Source organism: Melanerpes formicivorus, unplaced genomic scaffold (assembly GCF_026170545.1).
Source record: "Melanerpes formicivorus ecotype bairdi unplaced genomic scaffold, bMelFor1.0.p_v2 SCAF_10, whole genome shotgun sequence".
Lineage (NCBI taxonomy): Eukaryota > Metazoa > Chordata > Aves > Piciformes > Picidae > Melanerpes > Melanerpes formicivorus.
Window position 1 is genome coordinate 21,278,063 of NW_027142362.1, and position 20,952 is coordinate 21,299,014.

The 20,952-nt window shown below is 66.4% G+C and overlaps 2 protein-coding genes across 3 annotated transcripts in view; one reads left to right on the plus strand and one right to left on the minus strand.

Moving 5' to 3' along the window:
- Positions 1-10,335, plus strand: part of SORD (sorbitol dehydrogenase) — a 30,275-nt gene extending 19,940 nt beyond the window's left edge. The window contains exons 7-9 of the mRNA XM_068144196.1: positions 1,504-1,679; positions 6,327-6,448; positions 9,114-10,335. Of these exons, the coding sequence (XP_068000297.1) occupies positions 1,504-1,679; positions 6,327-6,448; positions 9,114-9,279 (464 nt within the window). The 3' untranslated portion in view covers positions 9,280-10,335. The remainder of the gene's footprint in view (positions 1-1,503; positions 1,680-6,326; positions 6,449-9,113) is intronic.
- A 2,226-nt stretch (positions 10,336-12,561) lies between these two features.
- Positions 12,562-20,952, minus strand: part of DUOX2 (dual oxidase 2) — a 39,568-nt gene continuing 31,177 nt past the window's right edge. Inside the window, exons 25-34 of one of the 2 annotated variants that reach the window (XM_068144198.1) lie at positions 19,276-19,506; positions 18,570-18,669; positions 18,406-18,455; positions 17,584-17,711; positions 16,976-17,093; positions 16,626-16,858; positions 15,355-15,513; positions 15,032-15,187; positions 14,808-14,936; positions 12,562-14,036 (exon numbers count right to left, since the gene is read on the minus strand). In XM_068144198.1, the coding sequence (XP_068000299.1) occupies positions 13,914-14,036; positions 14,808-14,936; positions 15,032-15,187; positions 15,355-15,513; positions 16,626-16,858; positions 16,976-17,093; positions 17,584-17,711; positions 18,406-18,455; positions 18,570-18,669; positions 19,276-19,506 (1,427 nt within the window). In that variant the 3' untranslated portion in view covers positions 12,562-13,913. Of the gene's footprint in view, positions 14,037-14,807; positions 14,937-15,031; positions 15,188-15,354; positions 15,514-16,625; positions 16,859-16,975; positions 17,130-17,583; positions 17,712-18,405; positions 18,456-18,569; positions 18,670-19,275; positions 19,507-20,952 lie in introns of both variants that reach the window. The other variant, XM_068144197.1, reaches the window with a different exon arrangement.

Sequence of the window (20,952 nt, forward strand, 5' to 3'; positions counted from 1 at the left end):
GCCCCCATCCCTGCTGCAGCCTGCCCCCATCCCTGCTGCAGCCTGCCCCCCATCCCTGCTGCTGTCTGCCCCCATCCCTGCTGCAGCCTGCACCCCATCCCTGCTGCAGCCTGCCCCCCATCCCTGCTGCATCCTGCACCCCATCCCTGCTGCAGCCTGCCCCCCATCCCTGCTGCAGCCTGCCCCCCATCCCTGCTGCTGTCTGCCCCCATCCCTGCTGCAGCCTGCCCCCATCCCTGCTGCAGCCTGCCCCCATCCCTGCTGCAGCCTGCCCCCATCCCTGCTGCTGTCTGCCCCCATCCCTGCTGCAGCCTGCCCCCATCCCTGCTGCTGTCTGCCCCCATCCCTGCTGCTCCCTGCACCCCAACCCTGCTGCAGCCTGCCCCCATCCCTGCTGCTGCCTGCACCCCATCCCTGCTGCAGCCTGCACCCCATCCCTGCTGCAGCCTGCCCCCATCCCTGCTGCTGTCTGCCCCCATCCCTGCTGCTCCCTGCACCCCAACCTTGCTGCAGCCTGCCCCCATCCCTGCTGCATCCTGCACCCCAACCCTGCTGCAGCCTGCCCCCATCCCTGCTGCTCCCTGCACCCCAACCCTGCTGCAGCCTGCCCCCATCCCTGCTGCTGCCTGCACCCCAACCTTGCTGCAGCCTGCCCCCAACCCTGCTGCAGCCTGCACCCCATCCCTGCTGCAGCCTGCCCCCATCCCTGCTGCATCCTGCACCCCAACCCTGCTGCAGCCTGCCCCCAACCCTGCTGCAGCCTGCACCCCAACCCTGCTGCAGCCTGCACCCCAACCCTGCTGCAGCCTGCACCCCATCCCTGCTGCAGCCTGCATCCCATCCCTGCTGCTGCCTGCACCCCAACCCTGCTGCATCCTGCACCCCATCCCTGCTGCTGCCTGCACCCCAACCCTGCTGCAGCCTGCACCCCAACCCTGCTGCTGCCTGCACCCCATCCCTACTGCTGTCTGCCCCCCTCCCCAGTGCTGCCTGCCCCGCATCCCTGCCTCCCCTCCTTGGGCTCAAAGGGAGAAGAGGAAAGAGCAGAGAGTTGTTTTGCTCAGCCACAGCACAGCCAAGCTCAGCAAAGCCAAGCAGCAGCCAGAGCCTGGTGTCTGCTGGAGCAAGGAAGCTGAAAAGAGAAAGACAGGGCTGTGCAGCCCCTCTGTGGTGCTGGTGTGGCCAGTGGGATGCTTTACAGCTTGCCCTTCCTTCCCTTTCCACATCCAGCAGTACTTTATTGGCCTTCTGCCACTCTCTGCTCAAGGTCTGGGGGAAGCTTTCTAGGCATGACCTGAAGCTTCCACAGCTGCAAGCATCAGGAGGGGGAGAGAGCCTTTGGGCTGGGAGGAGGAGGAGGTGCCAGGGGGCTGCCACACAGCTGCTGTGTGCTGAGAGGGCTGGCAGCTGCTGCCCCAAGCAGGCAGCTGTGTGGAGATGCCAGCCTGGGCAGCAGGCAGCCTGCAGGCTCAGCCCCAGCTCCTTCTCTCCCTCTCTCCCCAGATCTCTCTGCCTCTCGCCTGCAGAAGGCCCAGGAGGTTGGGGCAGACTTCACCATCCAGGTGAAGAAGGAGAGCCCACAGGAGGTGGCCTCCAAAGTGGAAGCCCTGCTGGGCTGCAAGCCTGAGATCACAGTGGAGTGCACAGGGGCAGAGGCCTGCATCCAGGCTGGCATTTACGTGAGTACCAGCAGCCCCCGGGGAGGGGCAGCCCTGCCAGGGGCTCTGCCTGCTCTGGGTGCCACCCTGGGGGGGGGCTTGGCACTTAGCTGCAGTGGGCTTGGCGGGGGGGGTGGGCAGAAGGAGCTCCTTGAGGAGAGGCAGAGAGGTATGAGCTCTGCAGGCAGCGTGGGAATGAGTCTCAGTCTGTGGGTCTGTGCTTCACAGCTCCTCTGCAAGCAGGAGCCCAGAGGAAAGGCAGCCTCTGGGGAAGCCCTGGGGGTGCTGAGGAGCAGGCTCAGGCTGCCAGGCAGCAAACACAGGCCGAGCACAGACAGGGGGAAATTGTTCAGTGGATCTGACCCAGAAAGAAGGAGAAGAGGAAGAAACTGAAGCCATAGTGTTGAGAGTCATGGCAGGGAGGAGCAGAAGGAGCCAGCCCTCCTGCCCCAGCAGACAGCCACTGGTGCCAGCAAGGAACCACCCCCACCCCCCCTGCTGCAGGGCAGCAGCAGAGGCTGCCTGGCCCCAGGGCTGTGGTGGCCAAAAGAATTCAGCAAGGGCAAGTGCAAGATCCTGAAGCAAGCACAGCTCCAGGCTGGGTGAGGAGTGGCTGAGAGCAGCCTGCAGGAGAAGGCCTTGGGGGGGTCAGGTGGTGACAGAGTCCCCAGGAGCCAGCCCTGGGCCCTGGCAGCCCAGAGCCAGCTGAGTGCTGAGCTGCAGCCAGAGCAGGGAGAGCAGCAGCACAGGGAGGGGATTCTGCCCCTCTGCTCTGCTCTGCTCAGCCCCCACCTGCAGCACTGCCTCCAGCTCTGGGGCCCCCAGCACAAGAAGGACCTGGAGCTGCTGGAGAGGCTGCAGAGGAGGCCACCAGGATGAGCAGAGGCTGCAGAGCCTCCCCTGTGGGGCCAGGCTGGGAGAGTTGGGGCTGTGCAGCCTGGAGAAGAGAAGGCTGCAGGCAGAGCTCAGAGCAGCCTCCCAGGAGCTGAAGGGCTGCAGGAGAGCTGGGGAGGGACTCTGGAGGAGAGCTGGGAGGGACAGGCTGAGGGCCAATGGCTTTGAGCTGGGAGAGGGGAGAGGGGAGAGTGAGAGTGGAGAGGAGGAAGAAATTGTTGTCAGTGAGGCTGGGGAGAGACTGGCAGAGGTTGCCCAGGGAGGCTGTGGCTGCCTCCTGCCTGGAGGTGCTGAGGGCCAGGCTGGATGAGGCCCTGAGCAGCCTGTGCTGGTGGGAGGTGTCCCTGCCCATGGCAGGGGCTGGAGCTGGCTGAGCTCTGAGCTCCCTTCCTACCTAAAGCACTCCATGTGTCTGTGGTTTGCTGCTCAGGGGTTGGCCACTTCCCAGCGGGGACACAGCCCCCAGACCCCAGCTGGGGCCTGGTGCAGGTGGGGCAGAGCTGCCACTGAGCTGCTGCAGTGAGGGGAAGGATGAATCCCAGCAGGGGAAGAGAGCAGCTCAGGAGGGGATTCTGCTGTGGGAGGCTGTGGGGGAGGTGGTGCAGTGGTTCAGAGGGGCAGGAGAGGAGCGCAGGGGGGACGGGCCGCGCCAGGAGAGCGCCCAGGGCAGCAGCAGGCTCTCAGCTTCCAGACCTTCCCCTGGGAGCCCAGCAGGGGGTTTTGTCCTCCTGGGTGCCAGCTACTTCTCAGAAGGAGATGTGGGCACCAGCAGCCTCCGGAGCTTGCTGCCCCAGCCTCGCTGGTGGCAGGCTGCGGGCTGGAGAGCTGCTGCCTGCCTGCCTGCTGGGGAGCTGCTGCTGCCTGCCTGCTGGGGAGCTGCTGCTGCTGCCTGCGTGCTGGGCTGGGGAGCTGCTGCTGCCTGCTGGGCTGGGGAGCTGCTGCTGCTGCCTGCCTGCTGGGCTGGGGAGCTGCTGCTGCCTGCCTGCTGGGCTGGAGAGCTCCTGCCTGCCTGCCTGCTGGGCTGGGGAGCTGCTGCTGCCTGCCTGCTGGGCTGGGGAGCTGCTGCTGCCTGCTGGGCTGGGGAGCTGCTGCTGCTGCCTGCGTGCTGGGCTGGGGAGCTGCTGCTGCCTGCCTGCTGGGCTGGGGAGCTGCTGCTGCCTGCTGGGCTGGGGAGCTGCTGCTGCTGCCTGCGTGCTGGGCTGGGGAGCTGCTGCCTGCCTGCCTGCTGGGCTGGAGAGCTCCTGCCTGCCTGCCTGCTGGGCTGGGGAGCTGCTGCTGCCTGCCTGCTGGGCTGGAGAGCTCCTGCCTGCCTGCCTGCTGGGCTGGGGAGCTGCTGCTGCCTGCCTGCTGGGCTGGGGAGCTGCTGCTGCCTGCCTGCTTGCTGGGCTGGGGAGCTGCTGCTGCCTGCCTGCCAGCTGGGCTGGGGAGCTGCTGCTGCCTGCCTGCTGGGCTGGGGAGCTTCTGCTGCCTGCCTGTTGGGCTGGGGAGCTGCTGCTGCCTGCCTGCTTGCTGGGCTGGGGAGCTGCTGCTGCCTGCTTGCTGGGCTGGGGAGCTGCTGCTGCCTGCCTGCCAGCTGGGCTGGGGAGCTGCTGCTGCCTGCCAGCTGGGCTGGGGAGCTGCTGCTGCCTGCCTGCCGGGCTGGGGAGCTGCTGCTGCCTGCCTGCTGGGGAGCTGCTGCTGCCTGCCTGCCTGCTGGGGAGCTGCTGCTGCCTGCTGGGCTGGGGAGCTGCTGCTGCCTGCCTGCTGGGGAGCTGCTGCTGCCTGCCTGCCTGCTGGGGAGCTGCTGCTGCTGCCTGCGTGCTGGGCTGGGGAGCTGCTGCTGCCTGCTGGGCTGGGGAGCTGCTGCTGCTGCCTGCGTGCTGGGCTGGGGAGCTGCTGCTGCCTGCCTGCTGGGCTGGAGAGCTCCTGCCTGCCTGCCTGCTGGGCTGGGGAGCTGCTGCTGCCTGCCTGCTGGGCTGGGGAGCTGCTGCTGCCTGCTGGGCTGGGGAGCTGCTGCTGCTGCCTGCGTGCTGGGCTGGGGAGCTGCTGCTGCCTGCCTGCTGGGCTGGAGAGCTCCTGCCTGCCTGCCTGCTGGGCTGGGGAGCTGCTGCTGCCTGCCTGCTGGGCTGGGGAGCTGCTGCTGCCTGCCTGCTTGCTGGGCTGGGGAGCTGCTGCTGCCTGCCTGCCAGCTGGGCTGGGGAGCTGCTGCTGCCTGCCTGCTGGGCTGGGGAGCTTCTGCTGCCTGCCTGTTGGGCTGGGGAGCTGCTGCTGCCTGCCTGCTTGCTGGGCTGGGGAGCTGCTGCTGCCTGCTTGCTGGGCTGGGGAGCTGCTGCTGCCTGCCTGCCAGCTGGGCTGGGGAGCTGCTGCTGCCTGCCAGCTGGGCTGGGGAGCTGCTGCTGCCTGCCTGCCGGGCTGGGGAGCTGCTGCTGCCTGCCTGCTGGGCTGGGGAGCTGCTGCTGCCTGCCTGCCTGCTGGGCTGGGGAGCTGCTGCTGCCTGCTGGGCTGGGGAGCTGCTGCTGCCTGCCTGGCTGGGGAGCTGCTGCTGCTGCCTGCCTGCTGGGCTGGGGAGCTGCTGCTGCCTGCCTGCTGGGCTGGGGAGCTGCTGCTGCCTGCTGGGCTGGGGAGCTGCTGCTGCCTGCCTGGCTGGGGAGCTGCTGCTGCCTGCCTGCTGGGGAGCTGCTGCTGCTGCCTGCCTGCTGGGCTGGGGAGCTGCTGCTGCCTGCCTGCCTGCTGGGCTGGGGAGCTGCTGCTGCCTGCCTGCTGGGCTGGGGAGCTGCTGCTGCCTGCTGGGCTGGGGAGCTGCTGCTGCTGCCTGCGTGCTGGGCTGGGGAGCTGCTGCTGCCTGCCTGCTGGGCTGGAGAGCTCCTGCCTGCCTGCCTGCTGGGCTGGGGAGCTGCTGCTGCCTGCCTGCTGGGCTGGGGAGCTGCTGCTGCCTGCCTGCTTGCTGGGCTGGGGAGCTGCTGCTGCCTGCCTGCCAGCTGGGCTGGGGAGCTGCTGCTGCCTGCCTGCTGGGCTGGGGAGCTTCTGCTGCCTGCCTGTTGGGCTGGGGAGCTGCTGCTGCCTGCCTGCTTGCTGGGCTGGGGAGCTGCTGCTGCCTGCTTGCTGGGCTGGGGAGCTGCTGCTGCCTGCCTGCCAGCTGGGCTGGGGAGCTGCTGCTGCCTGCCAGCTGGGCTGGGGAGCTGCTGCTGCCTGCCTGCCGGGCTGGGGAGCTGCTGCTGCCTGCCTGCTGGGCTGGGGAGCTGCTGCTGCCTGCCTGCCTGCTGGGCTGGGGAGCTGCTGCCTGCCTGCTGGGCTGGGGAGCTGCTGCTGCCTGCCTGGCTGGGGAGCTGCTGCTGCCTGCCTGCTGGGGAGCTGCTGCTGCTGCCTGCGTGCTGGGCTGGGGAGCTGCTGCTGCCTGCCTGCTGGGCTGGGGAGCTGCTGCTGCCTGCCTGCTGGGGAGCTGCTGCTGCTGCCTGCCTGCTGGGCTGGGGAGCTGCTGCCTGCCTGCCTGCCTGGCTGGGGAGCTGCTGCTGCCTGCCTGCTGGGGAGCTGCTGCTGCTGCCTGCCTGCTGGGCTGGGGAGCTGCTGCCTGCCTGCCTGCTGGGCTGGGGAGCTGCTGCTGCCTGCCTGCTGGGGAGCTGCTGCTGCCTGCCTGCCTGCTGGGCTGGGGAGCTGCTGCTGCCTGCCTGCTGGGCTGGGGAGCTGCTGCCTGCCTGCCTGGCTGGTGCCAGCCCCGCGCCGCCCTCCCCCTGCCCGCCGGGCACCGGGGGCTGCGGCTGCCGCCTGCCCTCACCGCTCTGTGTCTGTCCCCCGCAGGCCACTCGCTCTGGAGGGACCCTGGTGCTGGTGGGGCTGGGCAAGGAGATGGTGACGGTGCCCATGGTGGAGGCGGCCGTGCGGGAGGTCGACATCCGCGGCATCTTCCGCTACTGCAACACGTGAGGCTGCGCCCGGGGTGGGGAGGGACCCCCAGAGATCACACTGACAGGGCAGGGACCCCCAGAGATCACCCCTGCCATGGAGGGACCCCCAGAGATCACCCCTGCCGTGGAGGGACCCCCAGAGATCACCCCCTGCCAGGGCAGGGTCACCCTGGGCAGGGTCACCCAGGGCAGAATCACCCAGGGCAGGATTACCCAGGGCAGGGTCACCCGGGGCAAGGTCACCCAAATCAGGGACACCCAGGGAAGGATCACCCAGGGCAGGGTAACACAGGGCAGGGTGACCAAGGGCAAGGACATCCAGGGCAGAGTAACCCAGGGCAGGGTCACCAAGGGCAGGGTGCCCTTGGAATCTATCATCAGCTTGCTAGTTCCTGGAGGCAGGAGAAGCTCAGCCCCTGGAGGCAGGAGAAGCTCAGCCCTGGAGGCAGGAGAAGCTCAACCCTTGGAGGCAGGAGCAGCTCAGCCCCTGGAGGCAGGAGCAGCTCAGCCCCTGGAGGCAGGAGAAGCTCAGCCCTGGAGGCAGGAGCAGCTCAGCCCCTGGAGGCAGGAGAAGCTCAGCCCCTGGAGGCAGGAGCAGCTCAGGCCCTGGAGGCAGGAGCAGCTCAGGCCCTGGAGGCAGGAGCAGCTCAGCCCCTGGAGGCAGGAGAAGCTCAGCCCCTGGAGGCAGGAGCAGCTCAGGCCCTGGAGGCAGGAGCAGCTCAGGCCCTGGAGGCAGGAGCAGCTCAGCCCCTGGAGGCAGGAGCAGCTCAACCCTTGGAGGCAGGAGAAGCTCAGCCCCTGGAGGCAGGAGCAGCTCAGCCCCTGGAGGCAGGAGCAGCTCAGCCCCTGGAGGCAGGAGAAGCTCAACCCTTGGAGGCAGGAGAAGCTCAGCCCCTGGAGGCAGGAGAAGCTCAGCCCCTGGAGGCAGGAGCAGCTCAACCCTTGGAGGCAGGAGAAGCTCAGCCCCTGGAGGCAGGAGAAGCTCAGCCCTGGAGGCAGGAGCAGCTCAGCCCCTGGAGGCAGGAGCAGCTCAGCCCCTGGAGGCAGGAGCAGCTCAGCCCCTGGAGGCAGGAGCAGCTCAACCCTGGAGGCAGGAGAAGCTCAGCCCTGGAGGCAGGAGCAGCTCAGCCCCGGAGGCAGGAGAAGCTCAGCCCTGGAGGCAGGAGCAGCTCAGCCCCTGGAGGCAGGAGCAGCTCAGCCCTGGAGGCAGGAGAAGCTCAGCCCTGGAGGCAGGAGAAGCTCAGCCCTGGAGGCAGGAGAAGCTCAGCCCCTGGACGCAGGAGCAGCTCAGCCTTGGAGGCAGGAGAAGCTCAGCCCTGGAGGCAGGAGAAGCTCAACCCTTGGAGGCAGGAGAAGCTCAGCCCTGGAGGCAGGAGCAGCTCAGCCCCTGGAGGCAGGAGCAGCTCAGCCCCTGGAGGCAGGAGCAGCTCAACCCTTGGAGGCAGGAGAAGCTCAGCCCCTGGAGGCAGGAGCAGCTCAACCCTTGGAGGCAGGAGCAGCTCAGCCCCTGGAGGCAGGAGCAGCTCAACCCTTGGAGGCAGGAGCAGCTCAGCCCCTGGAGGCAGGAGCAGCTCAGCCCCTGGAGGCAGGAGCAGCTCAGGCCCTGGAGGCAGGAGCAGCTCAGCCCTGGAGGCAGGAGCAGCTCAGCCCCTGGAGGCAGGAGCAGCTCAGGCCCTGGAGGCAGGAGCAGCTCAGGCCCTGGAGGCAGGAGCAGCTCAGGCCCTGGAGGCAGGAGAAGCTCAGCCCTGGAGGCAGGAGAAGCTCAACCCTTGGAGGCAGGAGCAGCTCAGCCCCTGGAGGCAGGAGCAGCTCAACCCTTGGAGGCAGGAGAAGCTCAGCCCTGGAGGCAGGAGCAGCTCAGCCCTGGAGGCAGGAGAAGCTCAGCCCTGGAGGCAGGAGAAGCTCAGCCCTGGAGGCAGGAGCAGCTCAGCTGTCCTCAAATGGATCTTGCACTCCATGGCCAGGGTTTGAGACTCAGCACTTGCAGCCTGGCTTCTGCTCTCCTGAGGGCTGCATCTCCTTGCTCCTGGGGCAAGAGTCTTTGCTTGATGTGCAGAGGTTGGTTTCCAGGAGGGGTTCCTGGGATGCAGTCAGGCAGTTGGGCACTTTGGGAGCCAGATTTGCTGCTCCAGCCCCTTGTGTCCCTCTGGGCTGGGCTGAGGCAGTGACTGTGTGAATCCAGGCACCCCCAGGCTCCTCTCTGCCCTTTCTTTGGGTCTCCAAGCTGGTGACTGCTACAAAGCTGCTGAGGGGCCTGGAGCAGCAATGTGAGGAGCAAAGGCTGAGAGCCCTGGGGCTGAGAGCCTGGAGCAGAGCAGCCCCAGAGGGGAGCTGAGCAATGCTCAGCAAGAGCTGAAGGAGCTGTGGGGGGCAAGAGGCTGGGGCCAGGCTCTGCTCAGTGGTGCCCAGGGACAGCACAAGAGGCACAAAGTGGAAGCCAGGAGGTTGCAGCTGAGCAGGAGGAGAAACTTCTTTGTTGTGAGGGTGCTGGAGGCCTGGAGCAGGCTGCCCAGAGAGGTTGTGGGGTCTCCTTCCCCGGGGAGCCTCCAGCCCCACCCGGGGCAGGCTGCTGTGGGCACCCTGCTGGAACAGGGGGGGTTGGGCTGGGGGATCTGCAGGGGGCCCTGGCAGCCCCACCCTGGGGGCTGTGCTGACTGTGCTCTGTGTGTGTCCCCCCCAGGTGGCCTGTGGCCATCTCCCTGCTGGCCTCCAGGCGCATCGACGTCCGGCCCCTGGTCACTCACCGCTTCCCCCTGGAGAGGGCGCTGGAGGCCTTCGAGACCACCCGCAGGGGCGAGGGGGTCAAGGTCATGCTCAAGTGTGACCCCACCGACCAGAACCCCTGAAGTGCCCTCGGTGCCAGGCCCTTCCCCCCCCGCCCCCCCGACTCCACCTGCCTGAGATGGGAAGGCCCTGGGAGGCCAAGGTGTGGCTGCTGCCCACAGGCACCTCGGGCACCTCGGGCAGGGGCTGCCCTCTAGCAGAGCTGGGAAATCAGTGGCTGATTGGGGTGGGAGAACCAATAGGGAACGCTTGGAATCAGAGTGCTGCGCTCTGGGGAGCAGGAGGTGGTTAGGTGATGGGTCACACAGCTGGCTGCCCCCAGCAGACTCCCAGGCACAGGGGAGCCTGGCATCTCAAGGGCACAGCCACTGTGTGCCCACCAGCTTTGCCTCCCTCGGGGTGGCTGTGCTGCAGGAGGCTGTCAGTCAGCAGCTGCAGGAGGCTGTCAGCAGCTGCAGGGCTGAAGGGAGGGTGGAGGTGCTGGCACTCCACCTTCCTGCCCCAGCGCTGCCCTGGGGCTGTGCTCTCTGCCCCTCTCCCCACCTGGCAGCCCCTGGCTGTGGGGCAGCCCTGCATGAGCACTGCACCTCCCAGCTGCACCTTCCCCTGGTCCCAGGAGCTCGGGGCCTGTGGACCAGCCTGTGGAGCAGAGCCTGCACGTTTGGCTCCTTCCCTGCATGCTCTTTGCTGCTAGCAAACCTCAGCTCCAGAGCCTGGGACCCTGCCTGGTCTGCCCCCCCAGCCCAGCAGCTGCAGTGCAGAGCAGGCTGCGGTGTGCCTGCAGGGGAGCTGGGACCGAGGAGCCCCTTGCTCCTTGCGGGGCTCCCAGGCTGGAGCTGCTTCTGGGGGCCACAGCTTGCTGCGAGCATGTAGGGCAGCAGGGCTGGGAAGTACGGGGCCAGCACCACTCAAGGGTTGTACCACTGCCTGGGGCTGTCAGGCCTTCCTGCTGAGCTTGTGAGCCATGAACAAGGTACTAATGAGCTCCTAACGAGGTCCTAACGAGATAGGAGGTTGCAAATCTGACCTTTGATTACAGGCACTTTAATTTTAGCACTGAGATCAGCCCCTCCCTAGGGCCGGTACTGAGCTGTCCTCAATAAACACAACTCACCTGCTGCCTGCCTCCAGCACTGCCTTGGGGCTGGGGGAGGCTTTGGAGGGCTCTGTGGGGTTGGGCCTTGCGACCTGGATCTGTTGGAGAGGCTCCAGAGGAGGCCACTAAGATGAGCAGAAGCTGCAGAATCTCCCCTGTGGGGGAGCTGGGGCTGTGCAGCCTGGAGAAGAGAAGGCTGCAGGCAGAGCTCAGAGCAGCCTCCCAGGAGCTGAAGGGCTCCAGGAGAGCTGGGGAGGGACTCTGGAGAAGGGCTGGGAGGGACAGGCTGAGGGCCAATGGCTTTGAGCTGGGAGAGGGGAGACTGAGAGTGGAGAGGAGGAAGAAATTGTTGTCAGTGAGGGTGGGGAGACACTGGCACAGGCTGCCCAGGGAGGCTGTGGCTGCCTCCTGCCTGGAGGTGCTGAGGGCCAGGCTGGATGAGGCCCTGAGCAGCCTGTGCTGGTGGGAGGTGTCCCTGCCCATGGCAGGGGGCTGGAGCTGGCTGAGCTCTGGGGTCACAGAATCACAGAAGTGTTTGGGTTGGAAAGGACCTCTCCAGGTCATCCAGTCCAAGCCCCTCTGCACCCAGCAGGATCAGGTCCCTCCCCTCCCAGCCCAGCCCAGTCTCTGGCTCTGCACAGCCCTGTGGGCTCTCCCCAGGCTGCAGGTGAGCTCCTTGCTGCTGAGACCAGGAAGCCTGGCAGGCCCCTGCCAGGTGGTGCCCAGCACCTGGGTGTATGGCAGAGGTGCCCTGAGGAGCCTTGGCAGAGGTAGAAAGCGGCAGGGCTGCCCTGGCACCGCCCCGGGGCACTGCCCCCAGGCAGGAGGGGGAGCAGCCAAAGTCCTGCTGGGAGGGAGCTGGGAAGGTGCCCTGAGGGCCTGGGCTGGGAGAGACCCCCGGGAGCATGGCCCTGCACTGGGCTGAGGGTGAGCAGAGCCTGGGGGAGCTGCTGGGGTGCCCTTTGCTGAGAGCTGTGTGCTGACCTCTAGCTCCCAGGAGGACACTGAGAGGCTGGAGCAGGGCCAGAGAAGGGCAGCAGAGCTGGGGAAGGGGCTGGAGGAGAGGGTTGGGGAGGAGCAGCTGAGGGAGCTGGGGGGGGTTGGTGTGGAGCAGAGGAGGCTGAGGGAGACCTCATTGCTCTCTGCAGCTCCCTGAGAGGAGGCTGCAGGCAGCTGGGCTTGGGTTCTTCCCAAGCAGAAAGGGCCAGGACAAGTGGAAATGGCTTCAAGTTGTGCCAGAAAGGGTTCAGACTGGCCAGGAGGGACAGCTTGATCCCCAAAAGGGCTGCCAAGACCTGGCCCATGGTGCCCAGGGAAATGGTGGAGTCCCCACCTCTGGCTTGAGCTAGTGCCAGTATCCCTGGGGGCACTGCTGGGGGTGCTGGGGCTGGTAGGATGCATTCCATGGGGCTGTGCCTGGGCTGCAGCCTGTGTCACACACACAGGAGGTTAGGGGTTGGGAGGGACCTCTGCAGAGCTTCCAGTTCAGCCCCCTGCCAGGGCAGGAGCAGAGGATCCAGCACAGGTCTTGCTTAGAATAGAATAGTATCATAGTATCAGTCAGGGTTGGAAGGGACCACAAGGATCATCTAGTTCCAACCCCCCTGCCATGGGCAGGGACACCCCACACTAGATCAGCCTGGCCACAGCCTCAGCCAGCCTGGGCTTAAACACCTCCAGGGACAGGGCCTCAACCACCTCCCTGGACAACCCATTCCAGGGCTTCACCACTCTCCTGGGGAAGAACTTCCTCCTCACATCCAGCCTGAATCTCCCCACCTCCAGCTTCATTCCATTCCCCCTAGTCCTATCACTCCCTGAGATCCTGAGCAGTCCCTCCCCAGCCTTCCTGTAGCCCCCTTCAGATCCTGGAAGGCCACAATGAGGTCACCTGGGAGCCTTCTCTTCTCCAGACTGAACAGCCCCAACTCCTTCAGTCTGTCCTCACAGGAGAGGTGCTCCAGCCCTCTGCTCATCCTCCTGGCCCTTCTCTGGACACCTTCCAGCACCTCCAGATCCCTCTTGGAATAGGGGCTCCAGAACTGGAGGCAGTACTCCAGGTGGGGTCTCCCCAGAGCTGAGCAGAGGGGGAGGATCACCTCCCTTGCCCTGCTGGCCACACTTCTCCTGATGCAGCCCAGGATCTGGTTGGCTTTCTGGGCTGCAAGTGCACACTGAGAGCTCCTGGTGAGCTTCTCCTCCCCCAGCACCCCCAAGTCTCTCTCCTCAGGGCTGCTTTCCAGCCAGTCCCTGCCCAGCCTGGATTTGTGCCTGGGATTGCCTCGACCCAGATTCAGTCCACCTGGGACTTGAATTCTTAAACAGGGATAGTAGCAGCACCACAGCCCTGCCTTCCCACCCCTGCCCAAGAGACCTCCATGTAGCATTGATCTCCAACTTCACTTACACAGGTCACACAGGAACACATCCAGACAGGGCTGGGAGACTCCACAGCCTCTCTGGGCAGCCTGCTCCAGGCCTCTGGGACCCTCACAGTGCAGAAGTTCCTCCTCATGCACCTCCACCCCACCTTCAGCAGCAGAGCAGGGAAACCCTGCTCCTCTTTACCATTTCCCCCTGGGCTGTGGCTGCACTCTGGTGTGAGGGACCAGGCCACCTGCAAGCCTCCAGGTGAGCCAGGGCCGGGAGCAGGAGCCCAGGAGGTGTCTCAGGATTGGATGTGGCACTTGGTGCCATGGTCTAGTCATGAGGTCTGTGGTGACAGGCTGGGCTCGATGATCCTTGAGGTCTCTTCCAACCTTAGTGACACTGTGATACTGTGAGGTCAATCAGCTTTATTGAGCCTGCAGCAGGGGCAGCCCAGCAGAAGCCACAAGCAGAAGTGAGTCCTGGCTGCAGCACGGTGATGCTGGCAGCAGCAGCAGGCAGCACAGGCAGGGCCTGGGGCACAGGCAGGGGAGCTGGAGAGGGAGGCTGGGGAGCTCTCTGTGTGCCCACCCCAGGTGTGTGCTCCCAGGCCTTGGGGCAGAGGTGGTGCAGGCACCAAGCCCTTCTCAAAAGCCCTTCAAGGGACACTCCCCAAGGCAGCTGGCAGAGCTCAGGCTCTGTCTTGCAGAGGTCATAGAATGGGTTGGCTTGGGAGGGACCCCCAGAGGTCCCCCAGGCCAGGCCCCTGCAGGAACATCCTCCCCTAGAGCTCACAGCCCTGTGGAGGCTGCCAGGAGCTGCTGGCTTCTCTGGACTGAGAGCCAGCAGCCCGGAGCTGGGCACAGGGCTGGGGGAGTCACAGGATCAGAGGAGGTTAGGGGCTGGAAGGGACCTCTGGGATCATCGAGTCCAACCCCCCTGCTGGATCTGGGTCACCCAGGGCAAGGCTGCACAGGGACACAGCCAGAGAGGGCTGGGAAGGCTCCAGAGGAGACTCCACAACCTCTCTGGGCGGCCTGGGTGGGTGGGATCAGGATGCCCTGGGCTCAAGGGCTCACACTGGGGATGCCAAGCAGTGTGCCCCGCGCTGGCTGGCAGCAGGGGACGGGGGGGGGGCGGGAGGTGGGAGCCCAGCCGAAGCCTTCCCTGCTGCTGGGGACGAGGGCAGAGCTCCCACGAAGCCTGCAGGGGGCGAAGCAGCTCGGGGGAGGGTCAGAAGTTCTCATAGTGGTGTGCAAAGTAGGTTTGGTCCTTCCTGTTGAGCTGCCTGCAGGCCTTCTCCACGCTCTTGGTCATCCCAGGCGGCCCACAGCTGAACACTCCGATCTTCTGCACCTGGGCAAGGGGCACCGAGCTGCTGGCACCCAGCACCACCAGCTCCCCCCAACCCCCTGGGCAAGGGGCACTGAGCTGCTGGCACCCAGCACCACCAGCTCCCCCCAACCCCCTGGGCAAGGGGGCACCGAGCTGCTGGCACCCAGCACCACCAGCTCCCCCCAACCCCCTGGGCAAGGGGGCACCGAGCTGCTGGCACCCAGCACCACCAGCTCCCCCCAACCCCCTGGGCAAGGGGGCACCGAGCTGCTGGCACCCAGCACCACCAGCTCCCCCCAACCCCTTGGGCAAGGGGCACCGAGCTGCTGGCACCCAGCACCACCAGCTCCCCCCAACCCCCTGGGCAAGGGGGCACTGAGCTGCTGGCACCCAGCACCACCAGCTCCCCCCAACCCCCTGGGCAAGGGGGCACCGAGCTGCTGGCACCCAGCACCACCAGCTCTCCTCCTAAGCCAGCCCCTCCTGGCCCCTTGTCCCCTGGCAGCTTGGGGCATGCATTCTGCCCGAGGAAGCCTCTGGGAGGCTGTCAGCTCCCCACAGGGCTGCTGGGGCCATGGAGGAAGGCTGAGGTCCCCCAGGGTCTCTGCCAGCTGTGGGCTTTGGCAGAGCAGGAGGTGGGTGAGCGGGGGGTGGTTGGTGACAGGGCATTGCTGACCCTGGCAGTTCATCCGGGCTCCAGAGTGGCCTTGGGGACAGGCTGGGACCAGCGTACCCCACTGCGTGCCCCCTCCCTCCCCCAGCCCGGCATCCTGTGCCCAGCACGATGCTGACCTCGGGGTGCACCTCCTGCAGGGAGCTGAAGAAGGGGACGAAGGGTGGGCGCCCGAAGTGGGTGATGGAGCGCAGGCCGGTGAACAGGCTCCGGTTCAGCACCTTCTGGAAGTGCCGCTCGCAGATGTACTGCAGGGGAGAGGGCAGGGCGGCTCAGGAGGGGCTGGCCCGGCTCGGCCCGGCACGGCTCGGCTCGGCACGGCGCCTCCCGCGGCCGGGCTCACCAGCATGGTGGTGCGCAGGTCGAACTTCTCGGGCAGCTGCGTGATGTAGATGTGCACCGAGACCAGCTGCTGCCGGTCGGTCTCCTCCACCTCGCGGATGATGTCTGCCAGCCACTCGAACTGCCGCTGGGTGCGAGTCACCCAGATGAAGTAGATCTGTGCCAGGAGGGGGGGGTGCCAGGCTCACGGGCTGCCCGCAGCCCTGCTGCGGGGCCGGGGCAGGCGCAGGGAGGCTCCTCCGGGGGGATCGCGGAGGAGCTGAGCCCCGAAGGAGGAGGCAGCTGGGCAGCGCTCCTGCCTCCCGCACGCTGCCCCTTCCTTACCTTCTTGCACAGCAGCTTGCAGCCGAGGGACGACTTGAAGGCCAGGTCCTTGAGGATGGAGGCGAAGGGCGTCACGCCGATGCCCCCTCCCACCAGCACCGACACCTCGAACTTATGCCACTCCTGGTGCCCTTCCCCGAAGGGCCCATCCAGGTAGAGCTGCAAGGGAGCCGACTGTCAGCAGAGCCTCTCCTGCCTCTGCCTGCCCAGCCCTTGGCCGCCTTCAGGATCGGAGAAGTGCCTCAGGATGGGCACAACCCCGGCTGAGGTGCCCCGGGGCTGGGCTGACCCCGGAGAAGGGGCAGGGGGCTCACCTTGGGCAGGGTGCCCCGGGGCTGAGCTGTCTTCGGGAAGGGGCAGGGGGCTCACATTTGGCACTGTGCCCTGGGGCTGAGCTGCTTTCAAGGAAGGGGCAGGGGACTCACCTTGGGCAGGGTGCCCCGGGGCTGAGCTGTCTTCGGGAAGGGGCAGGGGGCTCACATTTGGCACTGTGCCCTGGGGCTGAGCTGCTTTCAAGGAAGGGGCAGGGGACTCACCTTGGGCAGGGTGCCCCGGGGCTGAGCTGTCTTCGGGAAGGGGCAGGGGGCTCACATTTGGCACTGTGCCCTGGGGCTGAGCTGCTTTCAAGGAAGGGGCAGGGGACTCACCTTGGGCAGGGTGCCCCGGGGCTGAGCTGTCTTCGGGAAGGGGCAGGGGGCTCACATTTGGCACTGTGCCCTGGGGCTGAGCTGCTTTCAAGGAAGGGGCAGGGGGCTCACCTTGGTCAGGGTGCTCTGGGGCTCACCTCAGGCAGGGTGCCCCGGGGCTGGGCTGCCTTCAGGGAAGGGGCAGTGGGCTCACCTTGGGCAGGTTGCTCTGGGGCTCACCTTGGGCAGGGTGTCCTGGGGCTCACCTTGGGCAGTTTGCTCTGGGGCTCACCTTGGGCAGGGTTGCTCTGGGGCTCACCTTGGGCAGGGTTGCTCTGGGGCTCACCTTGGGCAGGGTGCTCTGGGGCTGAGCTGCCTTCAGGAAGGGGCAGGGGGCTCACCTCAGGCAGTGTGCCCTGGGGCTCACCTTGGGCAGGGTGCTCTGGGGCTGAGCTGCCTTCAGGAAGGGGCAGGGGGCTCACCTCAGGCAGTGTGCCCTGGGGCTGAGCTGCCTTCGGGAAGGGGCAGGGGGCTCACCTTGGTCAGGGTGCTTTGGGGCTCACCTCGGGCAGGGTACCCTGGGGCTGAGCTGCCTTTGGGGAAGGGGCAGGGGCCTCACCTCGGGCAGGGTGCCCCGGGGCTCACCTTGGGCAGGGTGCCCATGAGTGTCAGGCTCTCGGGGGAGCAGAGCTCCCGCAGGCGGGTGGTCCAGGGCCCCACGGCGCGGATGTGCAGGCTGAGGGAGTCCTCATGGGGCGCGGAGGTGAGGGTGAAGGGATGGTACTCGGAGGTGCCCAGCGCCGTGCAGGCCACCCGCACCCACTGCCCGGACTTGTAGTCGAAGCCCTGCGGGCGCTGGAACCGCAGGTGGGTGACCCCTGGGGCGCAGAGACCTCCTTACCGCGGGGCCCCGCAGCCGCCGGGGGAGGTGGCTCCGGCGCCGCCGCCCCCCGGGGCCCCGTGCCAGGGCCGTGTGGGCGGGGGGCTGGCAGTACCCGAGGGCAGCAGCTCGGCCTTCACCACGCTGATCTCCACCTTCTTCCTGCTGAGGCTGAGCAGCTTGTCCCCGCCGTAGAGCAGGGCTGGCACCAGGAAGTAGAGATGGAAGCGAGGCTGCTGGATCAGCGCGTAGCTGCCGTGGATGAAGATCTGGGCACCGAGCAGAGCCCTCAGCCACTGCCCAGCACCGCCCCTGCCCGCTCCGCTGGCACCTGGGCAGCGGCAGGGAGCTGCACTTGGCACCACCCAGCTCCTTGGCACCACCCAGCTCCTTGGGACCACCCTGCTCCCTTGACCACCCAGCTCCCTTGGCACCATCCAGCTCCCTTGGGACCACTGTGCTCCCTTGGCACCACCCAGCTGCCTTGGGACCACTCTAGTCCCTTGGCACCCACTCTAGTCCCTTGGCACCACCCAACACCCTCAGGACCACCCAGCTCCCTTGGTACCACCCAGCTCCCTTGGGACCCACTCTAGTCCCTTGGCAGCACCCAGCTCCCTTGGGACCCACTCTAGTCCCTTGGCAGCACCCAGCTGCCTTGGGACCACCCAACAACTCCCTTGGCAGCGCCCGGCGGCCCGGGCTGCGGCGCGGTGCCCTCACCAGGCTGTAGAGCAGCAGGTAGAGGTGGTGCGTGAGCCAGAAGGCCTGGAAGCTGACCCGGCGGAAGTGGTGCGTGGCAAAGACATAGATGACAGCCAGCACCACCAGCAGCAGCACCCCGCTCACCCCTGCCACACACAGCAGCCCTTGGCATCGGGGGGGCTGGGCAGAGGGGTGGGCACTGCTGGGCAGAGTGCTGGGTGCTGCTGGGCAGAGGGGTGGATGCTGCTGGGCAGAGGGGTGGGTGCTGCTGGGTACTGCTGGGCAGAGGGGTGGGCGCTGCTGGGCAGAGGGGTAGGCGCTGCTGGGCACAGGGGTGGCTGGGCGCTGCTGGGTACTGCTGGGCAGAGGGGTGGGTGCTGCAGGGCAGAGGGGTGGGTGGACGCTGCTGGGCGCTGCTGGGCAGAGGGGTGGGTGCTGCAGGGCAGAGGGGTCGGTGCTGCTGGGCAGAGGGGTGGGTGCTGCAGGGCAGAGGGGTGGGCGCTGCAGGGCAGAGGGGTGGGTGGGTGCTGGGCAGAGGGGTGGGTGCTGCTGGGCACAGGGGTGGCTGGGCGCTGCTGGGTACTGCTGGGCACAGGGCTGGGTGCTGCTGGGCAGAGGGGTCGGTGCTGCAGGGCAGAGGGGTGGGTGGGTGCTGCTGGGCAGAGGGGTGGGTGCTGCAGGGCAGAGGGGTCGGTGCTGCAGGGCAGAGGGGTGGGTGGGTGCTGCTGGGCAGAGGGGTGGGTGCTGCTGGGCAGAAGGCTGGGTGCTGCAGGGCAGAGGGCTGGGCGCTGCTGGGCAGAGGGCTGGGCGCTGCAGGGCTGCCCTGCTGGCTGCTCTCACCTGGGATGGTCTGGAAGAACCACCAGTAGTACTTCTGGGGCAGCTGGGAGCTGGAGCGGGGGCAAGAGGCTGAGTGGGCCATGGAGCTGCTGAGCCCCTCGGTGCCCACTGCCCGCCCTGGGCAGCCCCAGGCCAGCCTGGGCTGGGTTTGGGATGGCACCTACCCGTCGTTGGTGAAGGTAGTGGAGAAGAGGCAGGACAGGATGCTGAGAGGAGTGACAGAGAAGATGTAGACGTTCACCACGTGGCCTGCGGTGTGCAGCACTGCCAGGGGACAAAGAGAGTCAGCCCTGCTGGGCAGGCAGGTCTGGCACCCCCTGCTCTGTGCCCCTCCCTGCCCCCTGGGCTGTGGGTCTCGAGGGGAGAGGAGAGGGGAGAGGAGAGGGGAGGGAAGAGGGGAGGGGAGAGGGGAGGGGAGAGGGGAGGGGACCAGGTTTCAAGAGACCTTTGAAATCATGGTGTCCAACCTATCAGCCAATCCAACCCACCTAAACAACTAACCCATGGCACCAAGCACCCCATCAAGTCTCCTCCTGATCACCTCCAGTGATGGTGACTCCACCACCTCCCCCGGCAGCCCATTCCAATGGCCAATCACTCTCTCTCTGTATAGAACTTAAGGGGTTGTGGAGTCTCCTTCTGTGGAGGCTTTCCAACCTCCCCCCGGCTGTGTTCCTGTGTGCCCTGCCCTGTGTGCCCTGCCCGGGCTCTCTGGAGGTCCCTTCCAGCCCTCCCCGTTCCGTGCCTCGACGGCTGGGCGCAGCGCCGCGGGGGGGTGGCGCTCCTGCCCCGCTGCGGCGGGGGGGCGGCACAGCCCCCAGGGGGGGACACAGCCCCCGGCGGGGGACACAGCCCCCGGCAGCCACCCACCCGAGAAGAGCAGGGCTGCCATGGCCACCCAGCGGTGGAAGTCGACGGCGGCGTCGAAGGGGATGTATCGGTTGAGGAAGGTCTCCCGCAGCGCCGTCAGCAGGTTGCGGCACATGGTGAGCAGCAGGTAGGAGTACAGGAAGGAGATGCAGGCGGCAGAGCCCCGGGAGATGATGATCCCCACCAGGGTGGCCTGGGAGATGCCGGTGCTGGGCGAGGCGAAGGCGTAGTCTGGGGGCAGAGGGAAGGGGCAGCAAGGGGCAGGGGATGGAAACTGCAGCACAGGAGGTTCCAGCTCAGCAGGAGGAGGAACTTCTGCCCTGTGAGGGTCCCAGAGGCCTGGAGCAGGCTGCCCAGAGAGGTTGTGGAGTCTCCCAGCCCTGTCTGGATGTGTTCCTGTGTGCCCTGTGCTGGATTCTCTGCTCCTGCTCTGGCAGGGCTTGGACTGGGAGCTCTCCAGAGGTCCTTTCCAACCCCTAACCTCCTGTGAGGCTGTGACCCTGTCATCTGTGATCTGTGTTCCTGTGATCCATGATCCCATGATCCCGTGACCCCATGATCCATGATCCTGTGACCCTGTGATCTGTGACACTGCCATCCGTGATCCTGTGAACCATGATCCTGCGATCTGTGACCTGGTGATCAATGATCCCATGGCCCTGTGACCCTGTCATCCATGGTCCTGTGACCCTGGAGGAGACTCCCAGCTGCTGGGAAGTCAAATCCCCTGGCAGGGAGGATGGACAGAAGCCAGCTCAGGCCTAGCAAGGTGCTGGTACCTCCCCCCTCAGAGCTCTTCGGACCTCCAGACAAGGCCTTCAGCAGACCAAAGCAGCTTTGCAATTGGCCTTGCTCTGAGGCAGGCATTGGACCAGACCTCTTCAGGGGTCCCTCCCAACCCTGGAAGACTGGTGTTTGCAGAGGAGGACCAAGGCTGCTGCCTAAGGCTGTGCCAGGACCCCAGCATGCTCCATGCAAGCAGCAGCCCTGAGAAGCCAAGCCCAGGCACCCCTCTGTGTCTGGGGCTGTGAGGATGAGGAAGGGAGTGGAGGATCTGTCTGATGAGGAGGGGCTGAGAGCTCTGGGGCTGGTTAGCCTGGAGAGGAGAAGGCTGAATGGGACCTGGTCAATGTCTATCAATATTGGAGGGGTGGCTGTCGGGAGGATGGAGCCAGGCTCCTTGTGGTGGTGCCATAGAGCCAGGAGGAGGGGCAATGGGCACAGGCTGCAACCCAGGAGGTTCCACCTCAGCATGAGGAGAAACTTCTTTGGGGCAAGGCTGCTGGAAGCCTGGAGCAGGCTGCCCAGAGAGGTTGTGGAGTCTCACAATATCACAGTATCACCAAGGTAGGAAGAGACCCCAAGGATCATTGAGTCCAACCTGTCACCACAGACCTCATGACTAGACCATGGCACCAAGTGCCACATCCAATCCCCTCTTGAACACCTCCAGGGATGGGGACTCCACCACCTCCCTGGGCAGCACATCCCAATGGCTAACAACTCTCTCTGGGAAGAACTTTCTCCTCACCTCGAGTCTAAACCTCCCCTGGCACAGCTTGAGACTGTGTCCTCTTGTTCTGGTGCTGCTTGCCTGGGAGAAGAGACCAACCCTCACCTGGCTACAACCTCCCTTCAGTAGTTGTAGAGGGCAATGAGGTCTCCCCTGAGCCTCCT